The 18,704-nt window shown below is 54.5% G+C and overlaps 7 protein-coding genes across 7 annotated transcripts; 4 read left to right on the top strand and 3 right to left on the bottom strand.

Annotated features, from left to right (window-relative positions):
* Window positions 1–584: 584 nt before the first annotated feature.
* Window positions 585–1,070, top strand: IUM83_17667 (uncharacterized protein; the record flags this gene model as incomplete). The annotated part of the gene is made up of 1 exon (XM_067942629.1): window positions 585–1,070. The coding sequence occupies one exon, from the start codon at window positions 585–587 to the stop codon at window positions 1,068–1,070; it is 486 nt and encodes a 161-aa protein (XP_067779934.1).
* A 441-nt stretch (window positions 1,071–1,511) lies between these two features.
* IUM83_17666 (uncharacterized protein) lies at window positions 1,512–2,315 on the top strand (the record flags this gene model as incomplete). Its single annotated transcript, XM_067942628.1, has 1 exon — window positions 1,512–2,315. One exon carries the CDS (start codon window positions 1,512–1,514, stop codon window positions 2,313–2,315), a length of 804 nt encoding a protein of 267 aa, XP_067779939.1.
* Window positions 2,316–2,433: 118 nt separating this feature from the next.
* IUM83_17665 (uncharacterized protein) lies at window positions 2,434–3,752 on the top strand (the record flags this gene model as incomplete). Its single annotated transcript, XM_067942627.1, has 3 exons — window positions 2,434–2,877; window positions 2,952–3,263; window positions 3,345–3,752. The coding sequence occupies 3 exons, from the start codon at window positions 2,434–2,436 to the stop codon at window positions 3,750–3,752; spliced, it is 1,164 nt and encodes a 387-aa protein (XP_067779935.1).
* Window positions 3,753–6,913: 3,161 nt separating this feature from the next.
* On the top strand, window positions 6,914–8,259 carry IUM83_17664 (uncharacterized protein; the record flags this gene model as incomplete). Its single annotated transcript, XM_067942626.1, has 2 exons — window positions 6,914–7,699; window positions 7,789–8,259. The coding sequence occupies 2 exons, from the start codon at window positions 6,914–6,916 to the stop codon at window positions 8,257–8,259; spliced, it is 1,257 nt and encodes a 418-aa protein (XP_067779907.1).
* Window positions 8,260–8,675: 416 nt separating this feature from the next.
* Window positions 8,676–10,213, bottom strand: IUM83_17663 (uncharacterized protein; the record flags this gene model as incomplete). The annotated part of the gene is made up of 4 exons (XM_067942625.1): window positions 8,676–9,086; window positions 9,151–9,316; window positions 9,410–9,444; window positions 9,515–10,213. The coding sequence occupies 4 exons, from the start codon at window positions 10,211–10,213 to the stop codon at window positions 8,676–8,678; spliced, it is 1,311 nt and encodes a 436-aa protein (XP_067779937.1).
* Window positions 10,214–12,935: 2,722 nt separating this feature from the next.
* IUM83_17662 (Integrase catalytic core protein) lies at window positions 12,936–15,806 on the bottom strand (the record flags this gene model as incomplete). Its single annotated transcript, XM_067942624.1, has 1 exon — window positions 12,936–15,806. The coding sequence occupies one exon, from the start codon at window positions 15,804–15,806 to the stop codon at window positions 12,936–12,938; it is 2,871 nt and encodes a 956-aa protein (XP_067779936.1).
* A 488-nt stretch (window positions 15,807–16,294) lies between these two features.
* IUM83_17661 (Pol Polyprotein) lies at window positions 16,295–16,793 on the bottom strand (the record flags this gene model as incomplete). The annotated part of the gene is made up of 2 exons (XM_067942623.1): window positions 16,295–16,451; window positions 16,633–16,793. The coding sequence occupies 2 exons, from the start codon at window positions 16,791–16,793 to the stop codon at window positions 16,295–16,297; spliced, it is 318 nt and encodes a 105-aa protein (XP_067779964.1).
* Between the last annotated feature and the right edge of the window lie 1,911 nt (window positions 16,794–18,704).

Raw genomic sequence — 18,704 nt, 5'->3', positions numbered from 1 at the left:
AGCAGCAAGCTCTGGTTAAAGTGGCGTCAATGGCTTTCGAGCTGCCAAAGACCATATTGCGCACAACAAACTTCAGCGCCACCGCCGAAGCAGTTCGTTGGATCGGTCGATTGGTACACGCGCTGCCACCAGCGCGTTCCGTCGCAGCGATGTCTCAATCGCCGGGAATCGGTCGTCCAAGTCTTCCGGGCCTGTTCAAGTTGCTCCGCTTGCGCCATCCTCGAAAATGCCGGGGCTGCGTCCTGCGTCGCGCCATACCCCGGGAAAATCGCCCGCGCTGGCAGCCCACCGCGCCACAGTCTCCGCTGCGATCAGCACCTCCCAAGCCCGATGCGGGCTCATTTCTAGCCACTGGATTGAACACTGGCGTCGGGCTTTGGCCAGATGCAGTGCAGGACAACGACCGGGCTGGCACAGCTTCCTGCTCACCAGCCGACAGCAACAATAGACGAGTCGAGGAACGAGTGGTGGCCGCGGAGACAGAGACCATGGCCAGCAGCAACACCGGGCTCAAGTCCCCCCTTCCTCGTCTGCACAACCGCTTTCGACGCGGACAGCGCTGATTAAACCTCTTCGAGATCGCCATGGCCATCGCGAAGCCGTTGCCACGCGCGCCGCTGGCCAAACCAGAGGCTCCGAAGCTCAAACGTGGCCGCAGCCTCATGTTCCTGGCCAGCCACGGCGGCGTGGACCTGGCCCCGCCCCCTTCAGCGTCTCGGCAGTCCAAGCACAAGCACCACAAGCACCACAGCCACAGCGAGCACCGCCACCGCAAGCAGGTGTCTGCGACCCCCGTGTACGACCAGTGCCTGCACGAGGCGATGAAGCTCAAGACACGCATCCTCATCGAGCACCGCGAGCGGCCGACGCGCTTCAGCTTGAGCGTCATGAAGCGCGTGGTCATCCCACCCGTAGCTATCCCGAAGAAGCTGGTTGTGCGGCGAGGCAGCCGCGACCTCGTATCCGGGAAGCGTGTGCCGTTCACCAAGGCGATGTGGGAGGCGCAGAAGCAGGTGTACTGCAAGACGCACGGCCTGCCCGTCATCCACGAAAGCGTGCACTACAGATAGCTACATGCAGATAGATAGACAGCCACACACACGGACCAGGCCGTCCGCCTAACTTAATCCACATCTAGATACTCATGGCTGCGCTGCAGCGCAGACCCCGCCCACTTCCGTCCAAGTGAGACCACCGACGGCATTTACTGTCACGTCGGACTCGGACTCATCGCAATGCTTTCGCCATCGTTGAACTTGAAGCCTGCTTGAACCAGCGCAGGATGGTCATCAGAACCCTCACGCAGTGGTGCCGAGCGGGTTCTGATTTCGCTCACTCCACCGCGAAGTTATCGCGCTTCACTTGGAGATCGCCGACGGCGGAGAGAGCACTCGATCCGGCGACGAAGCCATTGCGGCATTCCGACGGCGTATAGAGACCGATCTGGAAGAGGCGTCGTGAAAACGGTTCCGGTTCGTACTAGCGGTTCGAAGCAGTAGAAGCACAAGGAGATGGCGGTGCCGGTCTTGGCCAGCGTGGCGGTGGTATCCCGTCACGTCGACGCGATCGGGACGCTTGAGCACGTCCAGCGTAGCATCAGCGATTGCATCGACTACTCGAGGTGCTGGACAATGGCGAAAGCGGCATCGGGAGGACACGTCGCGTTGCTGCGCCGTCTTCACGCTGCAGCGGAGGCAGACGGACAGGACGCCGGCAGCTTCTCAATGCATGACGTTGAGCGCGCGCTGGAGCTGGCCGCTCACCGAGGCCACCTTGAAGTTGTGCAGTTCCTCCAGGTCAACTATCCGCAGCGCGGCAAGACGTGGAGTCTCGAGCTGGCCGCTTCCGGCGGTCAACTCGCCGTGCTGCAGTGGCTGAGCAAGCACGGTGGGGGCAAGGACCGCCTCACCATGTCGGCGTTCGACGACGCCGCGGAGAACGGGCACCTGGACGTGCTCAAGTGGCTGCACGACAATCGGTCCGAGGGGTGCACGACGCGCGCCATGGACTGCGCCGCGCGGACCGGCAGACTCGACATCGTGCAGTGGCTGCACGAGCACCGACAGGAAGGGTGCACGACGCAAGCGATGGACTGGGCGGCGCAGGCCGGCCACTTGGAGGTGGTGCAGTGGCTGCACGTGAACCGGCGTGAGGGCTGCTCCAGCATTGCGATCGATGCAGCAGCAGCCAACGGCCACCTCGATCTCGTCCGCTGGCTGCACGAACAATATCAATTGGCGTGCTCCTGCAACGCCCACGCGACGGCCACACAGCGTGGACACCTCCACGTCTTGGAATGGATCGAGCACAACTAGGCAGCAAAAAAAAACATCACTACATGTACAACCTGCCCGTAACGAAACATGTGAGCATTGCGTGAATTGGTTTCGGACTGGCTCAGTCCTCCATCTGCCCGGTCTCCGTCACGGTGGCATGAGCTTCCTGCCCCTGGACGAGCTGGACCCGACGCTGTCGGACGTGCTGGCGTTCATCGACGGCTTCGCGGGCACTATCGACGGCCCGAGCGCGGATGAGGCCGCCGCGATCAAGCGCAAGAAGAGCCGCGCAGACGCGTCCAGGCGCTTCCAGCAGAAGAAAAAGGCCGAGCTATTGGCACTACGAGAGCAGGTAACGACGCTGCAGAAGCGGCTGAAGCAGTTGCAGGACAATGGAAACGCTGGACGGCGAGGTGGGGGACGTCTGGACGAGACGCAGAGGCAAAAGGTGGTGGCCACTTGGTTGGGCCGAGCCGAGGTGGAAAAGCACCGGAGACTGCAGTCTGAAGCGCGCAACCGACAGCTGAAGGCGGTGCTGGCCAGGCAGAAGCACACGGCCAAAGTGATCAAACACTTGGTGCAGAACGTCACGTCCGTCGTGGTACGCTCGCTATGTTGCAAACCTTTTTTTTTTATTCTGAGGGGGTTCTTACGCTGGTTTACTGTTGCGTGCAGCATATTGAGGAAGGCCTGCGGACGCCTGGGCCTGCTGTTGGGCTCGGCTGCTTTGTGCCGAGCTTCAACGACGCCATTTACGCCGAGTTGGCCTCGAGAATGAGCGACATGTATCTGGACGCTGACTTGGTGCTTTCGATGGGGCACCACGTCAAGGAGACGAGATTTATTACGGACGTGGTGGAGATTTGTTGGGACCCGAGGACGGGTGTGCCGTATGTGGAGCTGAGGGCGACGCAGTCTGTGAACATGAGTGTCCAAGAGGCGGCGGATATGTCTCGACACGCAAAGGCATATGACCGCAGCCGATATGTGAGACCTCTTCGATGCAGGTCTGCGTAGTTGCGTTTTGTACTGACAGTCGTTTGTGCTTTTGTTGTTGCCGCTCCGTAGAAGAAGCACGACGAGACGGAGCTGGGACTGAAAAAGGAGTCGGAGATCAAGCTCCATAATTCATCGAAGACAATGCCGATCAACGTAATGTCTCTAGCTCGGATGTACGACGAGGACGATCGTGTGCTGAGTATGTGGACGTCGCTGGTATGCGACCATCCTATGAATGCGACGGTGATGTTTCGTGAGCAAGGCTGGGTCGTGGTTTCCGCGTCACCTTTGAACCCGCTCCAGCGCTCCATTATACAAGTCTGCTATCGATTGACCCCAGACATGAAGCCGGGGCTGGCCTACGTCCCCGGCCGTGACGCAGATGCAGTGACCGTATTCGTGCTACAGGAACTCGGGACTCATATGCGTGATAATTTCCAGTACATGGGTAACGCATACAGCAACGGACGAGCATAACTCGAGGAACACTCAGCGTTGTAGTAATCTCAGGAATCCTGAGCGCACATTCCAAGCGCGACCACAACGGTATCAATTTCATGCTTCGCATTTTACAGTTGATTCCTTGTTCAATTATCGGCGGAGGCCAAGAAATTTGGCGCTACATGTAGTAGTGTCAGTGGGTTCTGCGAGTGTAGCCGTGATTCCCGTGACATCCATACGTATCCAAGATATTGTTTACTTCTAAAGTCTACTATGTATGTATGGATCCTTTAACTGGAGCAGCCCTCAATACCCCACGATATCGATCGTCATGTTTGTATTGCCTGGTTTCCACGGGTCCGTCTCGCACAATACGCTGGAGCTGATAATTTTCCAGGATCTGAGTGCTTTTGCCACGGCAGGAAATACGCTTTTCATCTTGCCGAGAATCAGCTTGCTCACTATTAAATGGCCCTGCGCTGTAAAGTGCAAACCATCGCATAATATTGAATTGCGCATCGAAGCGGGCTTGGAGCTAAAAAACGTGAACAAGTCCAGCACAGGAATGCCGATTTTGTTCGCTGTTTCGACGCATGCACGAGCATACATCCCTGATCTGGCATGGGATCGATCAACAATTCCCTTGAATTTACCGGTGTCTTCGTTTGCATGCTTGCGTCTGGCCTCATCATCGACGTGTGGTGGTGTCACTAACAGGATATCGACGGTAGGTACGAGTGTTCGAAATCGGCGTACGATTTCAATCAGATTTTCCTTGTACGACTCGACCGAGACGTGCTTCTCCGCCCTACTGCCGTTCATAATGACGGCGTCGTTTGTCCCGAACCAGATTGTTACCACGGTTGGAGTGTACGTGCGGCTCAGGATTTCTTCCTCAATGACCGGCATTGCGTAACTCAGCGCCCACCTGTCAGACAGCCAAAGTACACAGCAAATGTGAGATGCAAAGACCATAAAATATCACGAAAGCGTCGTTGTGGCTGTACCTTGTATTGTAGCCCGAGAGTCCATGGGCAACGACATCAGCCGAGCGCGACACCATATTCTGCAGCACTGGGATATACCCCCCCCTCGCTGGATTAATGCCTTCCTCCGTGATTGAGTCTCCTAGGAAGAAGAACAAGGGTTTCGACTGCAGGTTTGAAGGTGCGTCATTCTTGGGCAACAACACGCGCCTAAAATGTGCTTCAACCCGTTGATAGTCCGCGAGAGCAATAGCGAGCATTACTGCGACAGACAACATCGCGACCAATGCAACGCTCCTCTTGACTTTCTTCCTGAGATCAGCATCGAGTTCATCCAGACCAGCATCGAACCCCTTGGAATCCCCCATCCTGTCTAGCTTGGCTGCTTCAGTCGTTGGAGGTAAAACAAAAAAATGAGGAGAGCTGCAACTCCCGCTCGAGGCATCATCGCGTGGTGAGATGCGCCACGCGATCCTACTTGTGATGGCGAGCCTTATCGTGAATTTCTCGCCTTCATCGGGTGATCCACGTGCAGAAACTGCTCAATCCCGTTTTCACCTGTAACGAGTTTGGTTCTATTTTTTCGCTTTGTTTTAAAACTGTTAGAATATTAATATTTTCTCGTATAATTGCATGCTCTACTACGAAGTATAATAGTAAAACATTCCGGGAAGTAGCCTGCATTTTATAACGCAAATGTTTAGCAATACTAACTAGCATCGTTTGAGATCCTTACCGTGCCCACATGCTTGTTCACGTGGCGACGGTATTTCTCTCATTTTCTCATTGCATACCCTCTGACACTGAGTCGTGCACAAACAAAGATATGTTTATCTAGTTGGCGAAGCTTTGGCCGTCATGAGCGGAGCGAAATTGGCGGGGACTCATTATCGTGAATTTAGATATTTGGACTCACTTTTAGACAAGAGGCCCGGGCGGCTACTCCGTAGTGGTGTATCGACGCCTCATCATGATTCTTACGAATTAGAACACACAAGAACATCGATTCATCGTACCGGTAAAGATGATAACAAAACGAAAGTATTCCCTAGAACACAGACTAAGTTTTCTTTACGCAACGCTATACCTGCTTTCTTTGTTTATTATCCGCAGTCTGTGCGAGTGCATATGCCACCGATGGGTCAAATAAATAACAAGCGAAAAAAATCCTTGCACTTGAAGCACATTATCAACTTGATAATATTGAGAGATGAACCCTCGCAGTTCATAATTCACCACATTTGACTTGAAATTGGAGAACCAACGCAGGGTGAGTTAATACGCGTTAGGGAAGTGATAATATTACAGCGCGTCACACAGATGAATAATCTGATTCTATCCGTAATCTATCCGAGAACTGGGAACTAATCCAAGTGCGCCAAATCACCACTATGAACAAACTTAGTTCCTGACATCCCACACCTACCAGCAAGCTCATTTTTTCGACGCCAAGTGCTGTAGCGCAGTAGCACTGTACCCCAGGCCTGGCTCCCCATTGACCGTGCAATCGGTAATGTCCATAAAATCGTGACCATGTCAATTTTTTCAAATCAACGAGGTTTTTGGGATTACCGCGATCGGGTCAACTTACTCCTACGTTTACCACATTGGTTTTACGTGCGCTTCTTGCGGCGAGGGATTTTACAAGCCGATAAACTCTGTCAGGTACTTTTATGAAATTAGGGCTTATATAAGACCTTATTGCGAAAAATATTTCTAATTCTAGGGATTTTTCAGTCCTCCCCCCCCACCCCCGCTGCTCACGATTCTAAAACACTCCTATCCCATTGCAAGAATTGATATACCCACTTGGTAAAAATTATATGGGAGTGTAAAACAGAGTTACTAAATCAGAGCTACATCATTAATTAAGAATGTCTCAATTGTTTTACTTTTTCGTCGCATACATCGATTCAGGAGAGATAATGAATTGTACTTTCTATTTGTTATCGTTGCCGCATCGGTACGTTACAAGCCAACAGAGCATTCACGGGGGCGTCGCCCGAAATTATGTCAACATAATTTTAGGATGTCGCCCCTTAAGCAAGCCTAGCTAGGAATTAAATCTCCATGGTAATTCGAATCCAGCGTACCTCTTCCTCAAACGATTGCATCCAAGTCACTAAACCGACTCCATGTCACTAAATCAAGAACCCCACTCCAGGAATGACTGTGCAGTAGTCATTCCCGATTTTTCCTCATCGAATAGAAATGGGCAGCTTTTTGCCGCTGGACGAGTTAGAACCCACGCTGACGGACGTGCTGGCCTTCATCGACACGTTCGAGAGCGACGCGACGGCCTCCACGGCCAGCAGCAGCAGCAGCGACGACGGGAAGCTGTCGCCCGTGGAGCGCCGCAAGACGCGCAAGGCCGCGGCCTCGCGTCGCTGCCAGCACAAGAAGCGGGCCGAGCTGTTGGCGTTACGCGCGCAGGTTACGGCGCTGGAAGAGAGGTTACACGAGCTTCAAAAAGCCCAAAAGGGGGTGGTGGGTGATTCGAAAAATCTGGGTCGAAGACTGGATAAAACCCAAAAGATGCGGGTGACGCAGCTTTGGCGGGGCAAGGCGCGGCTCGAGCTGCAGCTCCGGCTGCAGAGCGAGCAGAGGCACCGGCAGCTGTTGGACGTGCTGACCAAGCAGAGCAAGGTGGCCCAGGCCGTCCGCGACGTGCTGGACAACGTGACCTCGGTGGTCCACATCGAGGAGGCCCTGAGGACCCCGCCACCCACCCACGTTGGGGGTTTTATGCCCAACCTCAACGACGCCATCTACGGGGAACTCTCGGCCAGGCTGGGCAGACTTTACGTGGATATTAGCACGTCTATGGACGTGGATCAGATTCAGATCCAGGAGGTGTCCACTGGGTTCCAAGTGAGACGGGATACAGTGACCGGCCTGCCCTACGTGGAGCTGACGTCCGCCATTATAACGAGCTTGACCTTTGAGCAGGCGGATGCGGTGGTCATGAATAAGAAGGGGGGCCACTACAGGACACACGTGAGTTTCGAGATTTTTTGCTTCTGGTATGACTTTTTGTGGGAGAACTTATGTTTGTTTTGGGGGTGGTGTTCCTCTTCGGATTTTAGAGAAAAATCGAGACGGAGCGCGGGATGCAGAAGGAGACGGAGCTGGAACTGCGAGACGAGGAGATGGCGGTCGCACTGAGTACAATGTCGCTCTCGCGGAGGTACGAGGAGGAGAACCGGATGATACTCACGTTTTCGACTTTGGTGTCCGACCAACCGCTGAATGCCGGGACGCGTTTCCGGGAAGAAGGATTCGTCGTTGTTTCCAAGTCCCCCGCGAACCCTCATTCTGGCACTGTTATTCAATCACGGTATCGGCTGGTTCCAGAGGTTGACGCAAATCCGTTCTCGTCGGGATCGAGGACCGCTACCGGGGCACAAAACGCAGAGGCGGCGAATATGTTTGTGCTGCAAAATCTGGGAGCGGTGATGTGGTCACACTTTGAGAAGATTCAAGCTGACTGCATCGAGGCGCAACAGAATCCGGAGCTAATTCCTGCCACTGGTCGTCACAATATAACCCTTTGCTAGTCACAGGACTATATTGTGACGAGCACGTGGATGAAGCCGCTGCGTCCCAGCAACAATGGCAGAAGGGACCCAATTCGGCAGATTTCCTAAGCGACTTAGGTTCTCTTAGGTTCTCCATAACTGATTTACGTCCACCGTATTGATCACTGTGCCTGCGTATGCTGCCGAATGCTCAACGGGTTGGACGTGCAAGAAGAGATTTTCGGAAGTGGAGTAACGTCGTGCGGTATCATATATGTGTCTCTTAGTTTTACACACCCACTCATAACCACAACATCAAGTACAGTCGTACTACATAGTAGGTCTTTCTTCTCGCGTGACAAGTCGAAACTTTGCATTAAGCTCGCAATTAGATTCGATGAATGATAACGGTGACTTTGGCCATGAATTCACTATCGTTTCTCTCGTTATTGACATCATGTTGTCACCCGTCCAGATTCCTCAATCTGCATGTTTTGAAACGACTGCCAGAACATTCGGATCTTCATGGCCATCGCTCCGAGAACGATATCTTGGGCGTACGCGATGTCCTCGGGCCGTAAAGGGACAATCGCATCGTTGCTGTCCAAGTACAGCTTTAAATACGACCGCGACAGTGTCTGCTTGGGGTCGGCCGTTGAAGGTGTCAGAAGTACAATTCCTTCAGTTCTGAAGTGGAGCTCGCTTTTCGTAGGTAGCACCATGATATCAGCCCAGCAGACAAGTGTCTGGTCCCTTTCTTCGTACTTTCGCACGAAATTGAGTTTCTCCGCTTGTATGGGACCGTTGCGACTCGACATCGTAACTACAGTCTTCTTCAGAAGCGTGTTCGGCTTAGTCCCCGGTGTCTGTAAAATAGCAGACAAGCATTAGACCACCAGCCTGCGAAATTACACCATTATAGCCGCTCACCCTGTCAGCCGCGAATTCTCGCCACACGAAACTATTAGCATCTTTCAGCGAACAGGCCAGCGGTGTGGTGGACTCGAACTCGATGACTTTGGCTTGTCGTCGCTCATCGTATTTGCACTCCATTGAGGTGCTGAGTGACGGCGAATCTTGATTCAACCGGAAAATTCTACCAAAGTGATGGCGAAGATGCTCGGCTGTTTCCTCCAGATCCGCCATTGCAGCATCAACAACGCTGCAGCGAGAAAGCGCAGCACCGCACCTTGACACTTCGCTCTTCATCAAGTAGTCCATGCCCTGCACGCAAAATTCCCACCACATTATCAAACACTGTCGTCGATGAAACGAAAAGGTAGAGTTCACTCACGTAGAGCGCAGATCGCTTTTGCAAGACACCACACAGCGTCTCGCGGAGCTTGACTTGGTTCTTTAGGATTGACGTCAAGTGTCGATTGGTTTTCTCAGACTGCAGTCGCAGACGATATTGCTCGATAGCATGTCTGTACCATTCGGAACGCCCTGAATCCATGGCCACAACTGCAGTCCGTGTATCTGTGTGCGATGAAGGGCCAGCAACGACGCCATGCTTCATCTGAGCGAGAACACTTTCTAATTCTTCCGCTTGCTCACGTAAACTCGCAAGCTCCGCGCGTTTGCGTCGCTGGAGCCCAGTCGATGAAGTCTCAGCGTTCCTGACTCGACGCTTCTTCGTCGTCTTCTGCTTTCGTTCCTTGCAGATTTTATCTTGAACTGTCGAGGATTTGGCGTTTTCAGTGATCATGTCACCAGCCTCTAGTAGTTCGAGGTTGTCGCTATCAACAAGATCATGGAGAGAGGGTATCCCATCGAGGCCGCTGTCGCCGTCTGTCGAGTCGACTCCAGAAGAGGAACCATGCCCTCCACAAGCTTCATCAATGAAGGCAAACGCCTCGCTTAGAATGGAATTGTCGTCTTGGGTGACCAGGAAGCTCATACGGTTGGGGAACTGTTGCAGAATGACGCAGCTCAGCGTGAGCGGATCCTGCGGTGGAGTCGTGCAGTTCCTTCGAATCGGTTGATTATGCATATTCTGCGATTATGCATCCTGCGACGCATGTTTAGCGTCTCAGAAACTGGGTAAAAAGTCTGAAACTCGTTCCGAAGTAATTCACCTCCTCATTGGCTAAAAACGCGTACGTCGCTCTGAACGAATTTCTGATTTTATACCGTTCTACATGGCGTTCTCAGAACAGGCGTTCTGAGTAGGGAACGAGTTTTGGAGTGGTCATTTGCTAACCCACATCACTATTGATGCATTTCACTGCGAGAGAAGCCCCACGCTTCCTCTTGCTGTAGGATTACGCGGAGGTAGACAAGGTCAACATTGGTCCCTGTGTGATGGAGCTCGCTTGTATGTGGCTTGCAGGACGACTACGAATCTCTCATCGCCTCGCAGTGTGTGAACCGCTATTACACGCCCAGAACTTGCTCAGAGCTCGTTCAGAACTCGTTCAGAACTCGTTGGTGTTTGGGAACCAACTCTGGAACTCGTCTACTTTGACTACAAAGTCGTTCCGGCCTTACCCACTTCCTTGGGCAATTCTCAGCACAGTTTTACTCAGACCAGTGCCTAACCCCTGCACAAGAACAGAAAGGAAGAGGGTGTATTATAATAGTTAGTGTACTCTACCAACGCCTTGATCATTCTTCGTGGTGGACGCGACGGCTTGAGAACAATCGCGTCCTGAGCGTCATGACAGGTTTGCTTTGACGCACAAAGTGTTCGGAGACATCCATTTATTAATACGTAGCAGCCCACTGCAACATGCAACGGGCAGCGTCAAACTGTGCAACTTGAAGAAAACTAACTTCAAAGAAACTGCTCATGTTTAGTAAATCGACTCCGCTATCGCTCATGATCATGTCTGTCTGATTCCCAATCATTTGCTCTGACTTATCCCCCCGAGCACAGCCACACATGTACTACCAGTTGGCGTCATACATGTGCATGTAATACCAGTAACCTACTCCAGCCTAGGTTACCAATGTAGGGTTGCCATGGTTTACGGATAAACAAATCTGCCTGGTGTATTCAAAACTAAGTAATCAGTGTACGTCTGTACAAGTACAATACACGTGAGTCGGCCCAAACTGCCACCATCCTACCGACATCGACCATCCCTACCACGAGCTTCGTGGTACCGGTACGAATTAAAACGTCAGTGAAACGTGTACCGGTACGGTTGTCACTTCTGAATCTACTCAAGCCTTCATCAGCACCAGAACGAACACCAGTGAGAACTTCATGGCGACGCTCAGCGAGGCGATCGCTTTCATCAATTTATGTGAGGATGAGAGCACACCTGAAATACCAAGTAGAAAAGAAGCCGCTACCGATACAGACAACGACGGATAAATCCGGACTCACTGAATGACATCCTCCATACTATAGGGCAATCTCCGCTCCCGACACAAAAATCCGGGGAGTAAAAATTCTGCGATTGGATTGGTTGATAAACTAACCTATGGTACAGAAAACGAAGTTGAAACCGTATGGAAAAGCAAAAAAAATCCGTCTTTTTCGACAGTTACCTTAGGGTACCTAGGAATTGTTTTTTTTGATGCTGCGAATTATCGCCTTTGTCGGTATGGCGTTCCACACAGCAATAGTGGCATGAATAGCACGAAGGCGTTTTTCTTTTCCGTGCCTCCAGTAGCTTTAGCACTATTTCTTAGCTTCGTTTTTTAGTGGCCCCATGACACCAGCACTAAGCGGTTGGCACAACGGTGAGCTGTTCGGTGGCAACCTCACACCCGGATATGCGTCATGCTGACCTCCCAACCTCCCACACCACGGCGCTGCTCGCTCTCTCCCCCCCCCCCCGCATGCTCCAGATGACCCCACCACGTCCCCAAGACGGAGGCGCTTCAGCTGGTCCGTGCTCTAGTCCTACAAGGGAACTGGGTGGCTCATGAGCATGGCCTTCCTGGACCTGGGGGAACCTCGAGGCGGACCTGCAGAGCGGCGCCTACACGCGCTACCAGCTGCTCTACTTGGTTCTAGTCAACACGTCCTTGGGAGGGTGCTGGCCGCCCGCCTGGGGGCCACCACCGGCCGCCACTTGGCCCAGTTGTGCCGCTCCGTACCCTGTAGCCGTCACGTGCTCGACGTGCTTCATTGCGCAACTGACCTCAAATTACTGTGTCGGCAAAGGAGTTTAGCTTCACACCACTCATTATCTTTAACTTTCTGATTGGCTCTAAAATAATTCATTTAAGCATTTCATTGGATAAAAATGGGGTTAGATTTTGTATGGGGATCGAATGGGGATCTGTCTCACCCGGATTTTAGTGTCGCCCGGATTTATCCGTCGTTGTCTGTATCGGTGACTTGCTGCCTATCGAAGATCCCGACGAGCTGCTATGCATAGAAAACACATCACAATCCGATCGAGGACTCACGTAAAATGTATTTTCGTACTGGAGAATGCCCAGCAGAGTTTCGCTTAGCGATCCTTCGCTTCTTTCAGGCGCAAGTTCGTTTGTCCAACCTGCAGGCGCTCTTGATACTCAGAAACAGCAAGACTTGTTAAATCACGGTAAGTGAGCTGGAGCTGGGAAATGAAGAACTGATGCATTATCTAACCTGTTTCCTACTCCTGTGCAGAGAGCCGCGCCTCGCAACCACCGCGCCGCCCTGCAACCCTTGGTAACCACTGTGGCTGCGACCACTCACGCCCGCAACCGCCCGCAACCGCCCGTACCATCGCACGCAACGACTGCGAGTTCCAACACTCCTTCTCGCGCGGTCACGTCGTGAGCATGACGAGCACCCGAAGTTCCTCGAGCCTCGGTGCCGGCAGGGTCTTCGTCAAGATGTCCGCGCGCATCAACTTCGACTCGCAGTAGCTGACGTTCAGACCCTTGTTCCTGGACAAGTCCTTGATAAACTTCAGCCTTATATCGATGTGTTTCGCGCGCCCGGACGTGTCTTCGCCTTCTATCTGCTTGATGGCCGCTTGGTTGTCCACGTGCAACTTGTACGGTACCTCCACCTTGATCCCTATCTCACTCAGCAGCTCGACGATGCCTAGCATTTCGGCCGTCACCTGCGAAGCTGCCACGAACTCCGCCTCCATGGTCGACAAGGCCACGCTGCCCTGCTTCTTGCAGATCCATCCGGCCACCATGCCACAGACCATCAGCACACCGCCGCTCACCGACTTGCGGTCCACGCGGTCGCCGGCGAAGTCGGCGTCGCTGTACCCTTCCACCACAATAGTGTCCTCGCTCATGCTTCCCCTGGGCGCGTGCATGGCGAACTTAGTGTCCACCGTCCCTTTCAAGTAGCGCGCAATCTTCTCAGCTAGTCGCCAATCACTTACGCGAGGCTCGTGCGTGCGCCTCGTCACCCGATGCACAGCGTAGGCAATGTCCGGCCTAGTGCACCGGGCGACCCACAACAGACTGCCGACCAAGGACTGGAAGGTCTGCACCGTCGGCCTCTGAGGGCTACCTGCCCCGTCATTCGGTAGTAGCTCTCCATCGACATCACTCTCGTGCTCGCCACCAATAGGCACCCGCACTGCCGACGCCTCGCTCAACCCGAACTTGTCCAGCATCCCCAGGATCGCTTGGCGCTGCTCGAGCAGCCATCCCTTGTCCTTGTCGTACTCGAACCCGATGCCCAGGAACTTCGAGACGACTCCCAAGTCTTTGAGCTCCAGCACAGCCATGTCCTCGAAGAACGCGTCCACGCGAGCGTTGCTTGTACCCGTGACCAGCAGGTCGTCGACGTAGACGCCAACAAGCGTCACACCACTCGCGTCGCGCTTGTAATACAGACAACCGTCCGTGTAGCACTGGCAGAACCCGAGCTTCACCAGGATCTTGTGAAGAAGCCTGTTCCACAACCGGCCAGCCTGCTTAAGGCCGTACAGACTCTTGATCAAACGCAACGCAAGTTGGCCCTTGTGCTTTACCCCAAGCAGAGCGAGCAACTCGTCGGGGATCTCCATCCCGTCCGGAATGTAGAGGTAGATCTCCAACCCTTCCTCCTTGTCAGCCTTGACGTAGGCACTTGGCACATCACCGTGGCGCGCCGGCACTTCCCAGACGTGCGCCATCACAAAGATCAACTTGCCGGTGGTCAAGTCCAACACGGCCGAAAAAGTCACGATGTAATCGATCCCATACTCCTGTTCATTTCCGCATACCACAAGCCTGCCCTTGTAACGCTCTACCGTGCCGTCAGCATGCGTCTTGGTCTTAAAGACCCACTTCGTGTGCAGCAGTTTGCTGTTCCGAGGCCTCGCTACCACCTCCCAGGTGTTGTTGCTCTCGAGCGCCTCGAATTCAACCTTAATAGCCTCCTTCCACTTGTTCGCACGCGCGTCCCGCATCGCCTCTCGATAGTTCCTCGGGTCGGGCGTCACGACGGCATGCACCACTTGGACCGGCACGTGCTTGGCGCCCATGTGCCGCGTCTGCATTCTCGCTGCTGGAGCAGCGCTGGCCGCTATTGGGGCGAGCTGCTCCCCAGCTCCTTCTGACCCTTGGTCACCTTCAGCGTCTTCACCGACGCCATCCGTGCCGTGTGCCTTCTTTTTCTTCTTCTTGCCCTTGGCCTGCTTCTTCTTCTTTATGGGGACCTTCTCCTTCTGCTGCGTGGCCTCCCCACGCTCCTCGATCGAGCGCCACAGCTCGGGATCCTCCCTCTTCAGCTGCGCCTGCAGCTGCACATTCTGTTTGCTGTCGAGCGTCTCGACGTTCTCGATGTGCTGGGTCGTCACCACGACCATGTCCTTGGGGATGTACACCTTGAAGCCCTTGGTCTCGTCGTTCTTGCCGACGATCATGCCCACCTCGGCCCTTGGCTGCCAGGCCTTCTTGCCTGGGTCTCGGTACACCGTGCACGGACTGCCGAAGGTCACGATGCCCGCCATGTCCGGGCACTTGCCCGTCAGAACCTCAATGGGCGACATCCGTCTGGTGTTGGCGCTGCACGCGCTGCGGTTGAGCACGTACGCGGCGTAATCGACCGCGTACCCCCAGAACTTCAACGGCAGCCCGCTCGCGAATAGCATGCAGCGGGCCATGTTCAGGATTGTCCTGTGCATCCGCTCCGCCTTACCGTTCGAGGCCTGGTTGTTGGCTTCACTCACCTGCCGACGCACGCCGGTCGCCCGACAGAATTCCTCGACGTTCATGTACTCGCCCCCGCCGTCGGTGCGCAGCACGTGTATGCGGCAATTGTGCTCCTTCTCAAAGAAGACCAGGAAGTGCTCGAACTTCTTTGTGGCCTCAACCTTGTTCTTAGCTAGGAACGCTCTCACGTAGTTTGAGCTGTGGTCCACGAAGTTGATCATGTAGCGGTTTCCGTGCCTGTCTCTCGGGGTCATCGGCCCCTTGATGTCACTGCATATGACACCGCCGATCTTGTCCACCGGGGCGTTCTGGCCCGTGTCCTTCTTGGATTGATTCACCTTGTGCTGCTTGCCTTGTGCACAAGTGAGGCAGTTCAGCCTGACTCGACTGGTCAGCTTGACGCCCGAACCCGGAGCGTCCGCCATGCGCTCCAGCGTGTCGAACGCGAGATGGCCAAGGCGATTGTGCAGCTCGAGTAGCGTGCACTCGGTCACCGCATCGGCGCTGATGCCGCCGCTCTCGACCGCTGCCATCACTGCATTCACGCGCTCCTGCTTGCCACACCCACCGAGAGTCTCCACCAGTAGTACACCGTTGGCGCGGTCGCACCTCAAAGATGCGCCGTTCGTCCGACTCACGCATGACGTAGCTCCTCTTGTTCAGCCTTGTAAGGTACACCCCTTTTCCTCAAGCAAGCCGTAGCTGATGATGTTATTAATCACTCCCTTGCTGTAGTACACGTTCGTCAAGTCGACGCGGCTCTCGCTGCCGTCCACCACGGTGCGCAGCTCCACCGTCCCTCGCTTCGTCACACTAAGCACGCCTCCGTTGGCGGTGCTCCACGAGTCAACGTAGTCCACAGTATCGCGCAGTAGACTCTCGTCGTTCACCAGGTGAACACTCGATCCACTGTCCAAGATCCACACGCCATCGTCTGCCAGCCCACGGGTCGTACATGCACTGCTCACAGCGAGCGTCACCTTCCCGCCCTTCGGAGTCTTTTCACCAGGGCAGTCGCGCTTCATGTGGCCTTCCTTGCCACAGCCCCAGCACGCGCGATCTCCGCCGGCATCAACACGTCCGACGAATCCTTGTCCTCGGCCACCTTGGCCACCGTGGCCACCTCGACCACCAAAACCACCGCGGCCACTGCGTGACACGCCACTGCGAGCATGGGTCTTGCCGGAGCTTATCTCATACTCCGCCGCAAACGCGACGAGCTCCCATGCATGCTGGATGTAGTCAACCCGACTGGAGTCCAGGCGAGTCAGCATCGCCCTCTTCACGTGTTCCGGTGCTGAGTCGCAGAGGCACTGCAGCACGAACTGGTCCGGGCAGCCTGCCCGCTCAGCCACGTACACTAGGTACTGGAAGTGCTCCGTCCAGGTCTTGTTGCTCGGCTTCGTCTCGGACATGAGGTCCATCGCCTTCGACACCGGCACCTTCGTCGAGTAGAAGCCCAGCATCCTGTCCATGACATGCTCCACCGTGTTCGACTCCGCCACCCACTTCGGCAGCATCTTGTCGAAGAAGGCCAGCGCCGGCCCCCTCCAACTTGTTGTTCAATGCCAGTATCTTGAAGTCGTCGGGCCAGTCCCCGCCGCTCATCAACTGCGCCGCCACCAGGCGCTGCACGAACTTCTTGCCCCACGCGAGGAAGTCTGCACCGACCCCTGCGTAAATCTCCTTGCCGGAGAACTTCGGAAACCCCGGCCAGTCCAGGTCCTTCATCTTCGGCATCTTCAGGCCGAAGTTCTGCGGCGGGACGAACTGCACGTACTGCTGCTGCGCCGCGGGAGCAGCTCCGTGCGGCAGCGGGTTCTGCTGCGGCGCTCGGAACGACTCCGGCTCTTGTGCGGCATGCGGCAGCCGTGTTGGTGCTGGCCTCGCTCCCTCGGACTCGTCCAGCGAGCCCATTCGCATGCTCCGGTCGCGCGTCTTCATGTAGTCGCCGAAGGTGCCCGACCCGTGCTCGGAGGATGTTGCAAAGAGCCTGTGCCCACTTGACCGTGGTGCCTTCTGCGCACGCTGCGCCTCTGTCACTTGCTGCAGCTGGGTCTGCATCTGCAGCTGCTGCGCTGCAAACTTCGCCGCCATCCCCTCGAGGAGCCCTTCAATTCGGTCCATGCGCTCCGAGCTCGCGTCAGAGTCCCGACCGCTCCTTGCGTGAGCGTCGTACGCGCCCGAGAGCGAGCGCGCCTCCTCGAACAGCTCGAACGGGTCCGTCGTCGTGCTCAGTCTTCTAACTTGAGTGTCTGGGACGATGTCGGCGGGTTCGGGCGGGCTTGAGGAAGTGTCGGGGCCCTTTGGGCTCATAACCTGTTAAATCACGGTAAGTGAGCTGGAGCTGGGAAATGAAGAACTGATGCATTATCTAACCTGTTTCCTACTCCTGTGCAGAGAGCCGCGCCTCGCAACCACCGCGCCGCCCTGCAACCCTTGGTAACCACTGTGGCTGCGACCACTCACGCCCGCAACCGCCCGCAACCGCCCGTACCATCGCACGCAACGACTGCGAGTTCCAACAAGACTGCGCCAGTTCAATGCATTGTCTCGTTCCGTAAGCGCTGGTGTTGTTGTCAGATACTGGAGTCTGGAGCTGCGACCATTTAGCCTCTTCAACTGAGCCAAATACTCTTCCAGTTGTCTGGCTTCTTGCCGTAACACCGTGATCTCAGTTTTTCTTTTATTATACGTTGGAGGGTGGTGGAGGAACTGATAGGACATAGATGTCATTAGCCAAAGAAGTTAAGTGACAACAATGTACCGCACTGAAAAACAAAAACAAAGAACTGGAAGCTTGTCGCACTCGTGTTTGCTTCCGAGGTGGTGACGTTGCACTTTCTATCCGACTTTCACATGGACGAGAATTCGCGAAGAAACTTTTTCGTCTCTACTTGTCAGAAGCACGGAAATTGAAGGTAAAGGCAGACGTTCTGGATTATTGAAGGCTAGGCTCACGAATGTGAGTTGATGGCGAAGCCTTTTGGTTCCCACCATCTCACCTATTCCTACACACGTTAAGGTTTAGCAATAGGACGTGCTTGCATACTATATTCTTATTATTAATACATTTTAGCGTGTCTGCAGCAAAGCCAGTTCACACCCCAACCCTTATATGTGCTATTATATCGTGTCTCTGTCTGGCAAAAGGGTAGTTTTCCACGCGAAGTGAGTGCAGTGTTGAAGCAAGGCGGAATGAGCAAGCGGACGAAGCTGGGGAAAAGATGTTTTGAAGCAGAATGAAGACATTACGACCAAGGCCTCAAATTGAAGACCCAACATCTAGTTGTGCAGAAAATGGATAGGTGGGCTGGCCAATGCCGATCCTGGACCAGGAATCTTGGCCCCCCTTCCTGTCGGGGTTCATTTGGAGTTACGTCGACGCGTGAATCAAGCCCTCACGACCGCGCCGCCGTACAAGTGCTGTG

This window comes from Phytophthora cinnamomi (assembly GCF_018691715.1).
Source record: "Phytophthora cinnamomi strain GKB4 chromosome Unknown Contig131, whole genome shotgun sequence".
In the NCBI taxonomy this organism is placed as follows: Eukaryota; Oomycota; class Peronosporomycetes; order Peronosporales; family Peronosporaceae; genus Phytophthora; species Phytophthora cinnamomi.
Note: the sequence above shows the minus strand (reverse complement) of the source record. Positions and strands in the feature narration are given on the sequence as shown.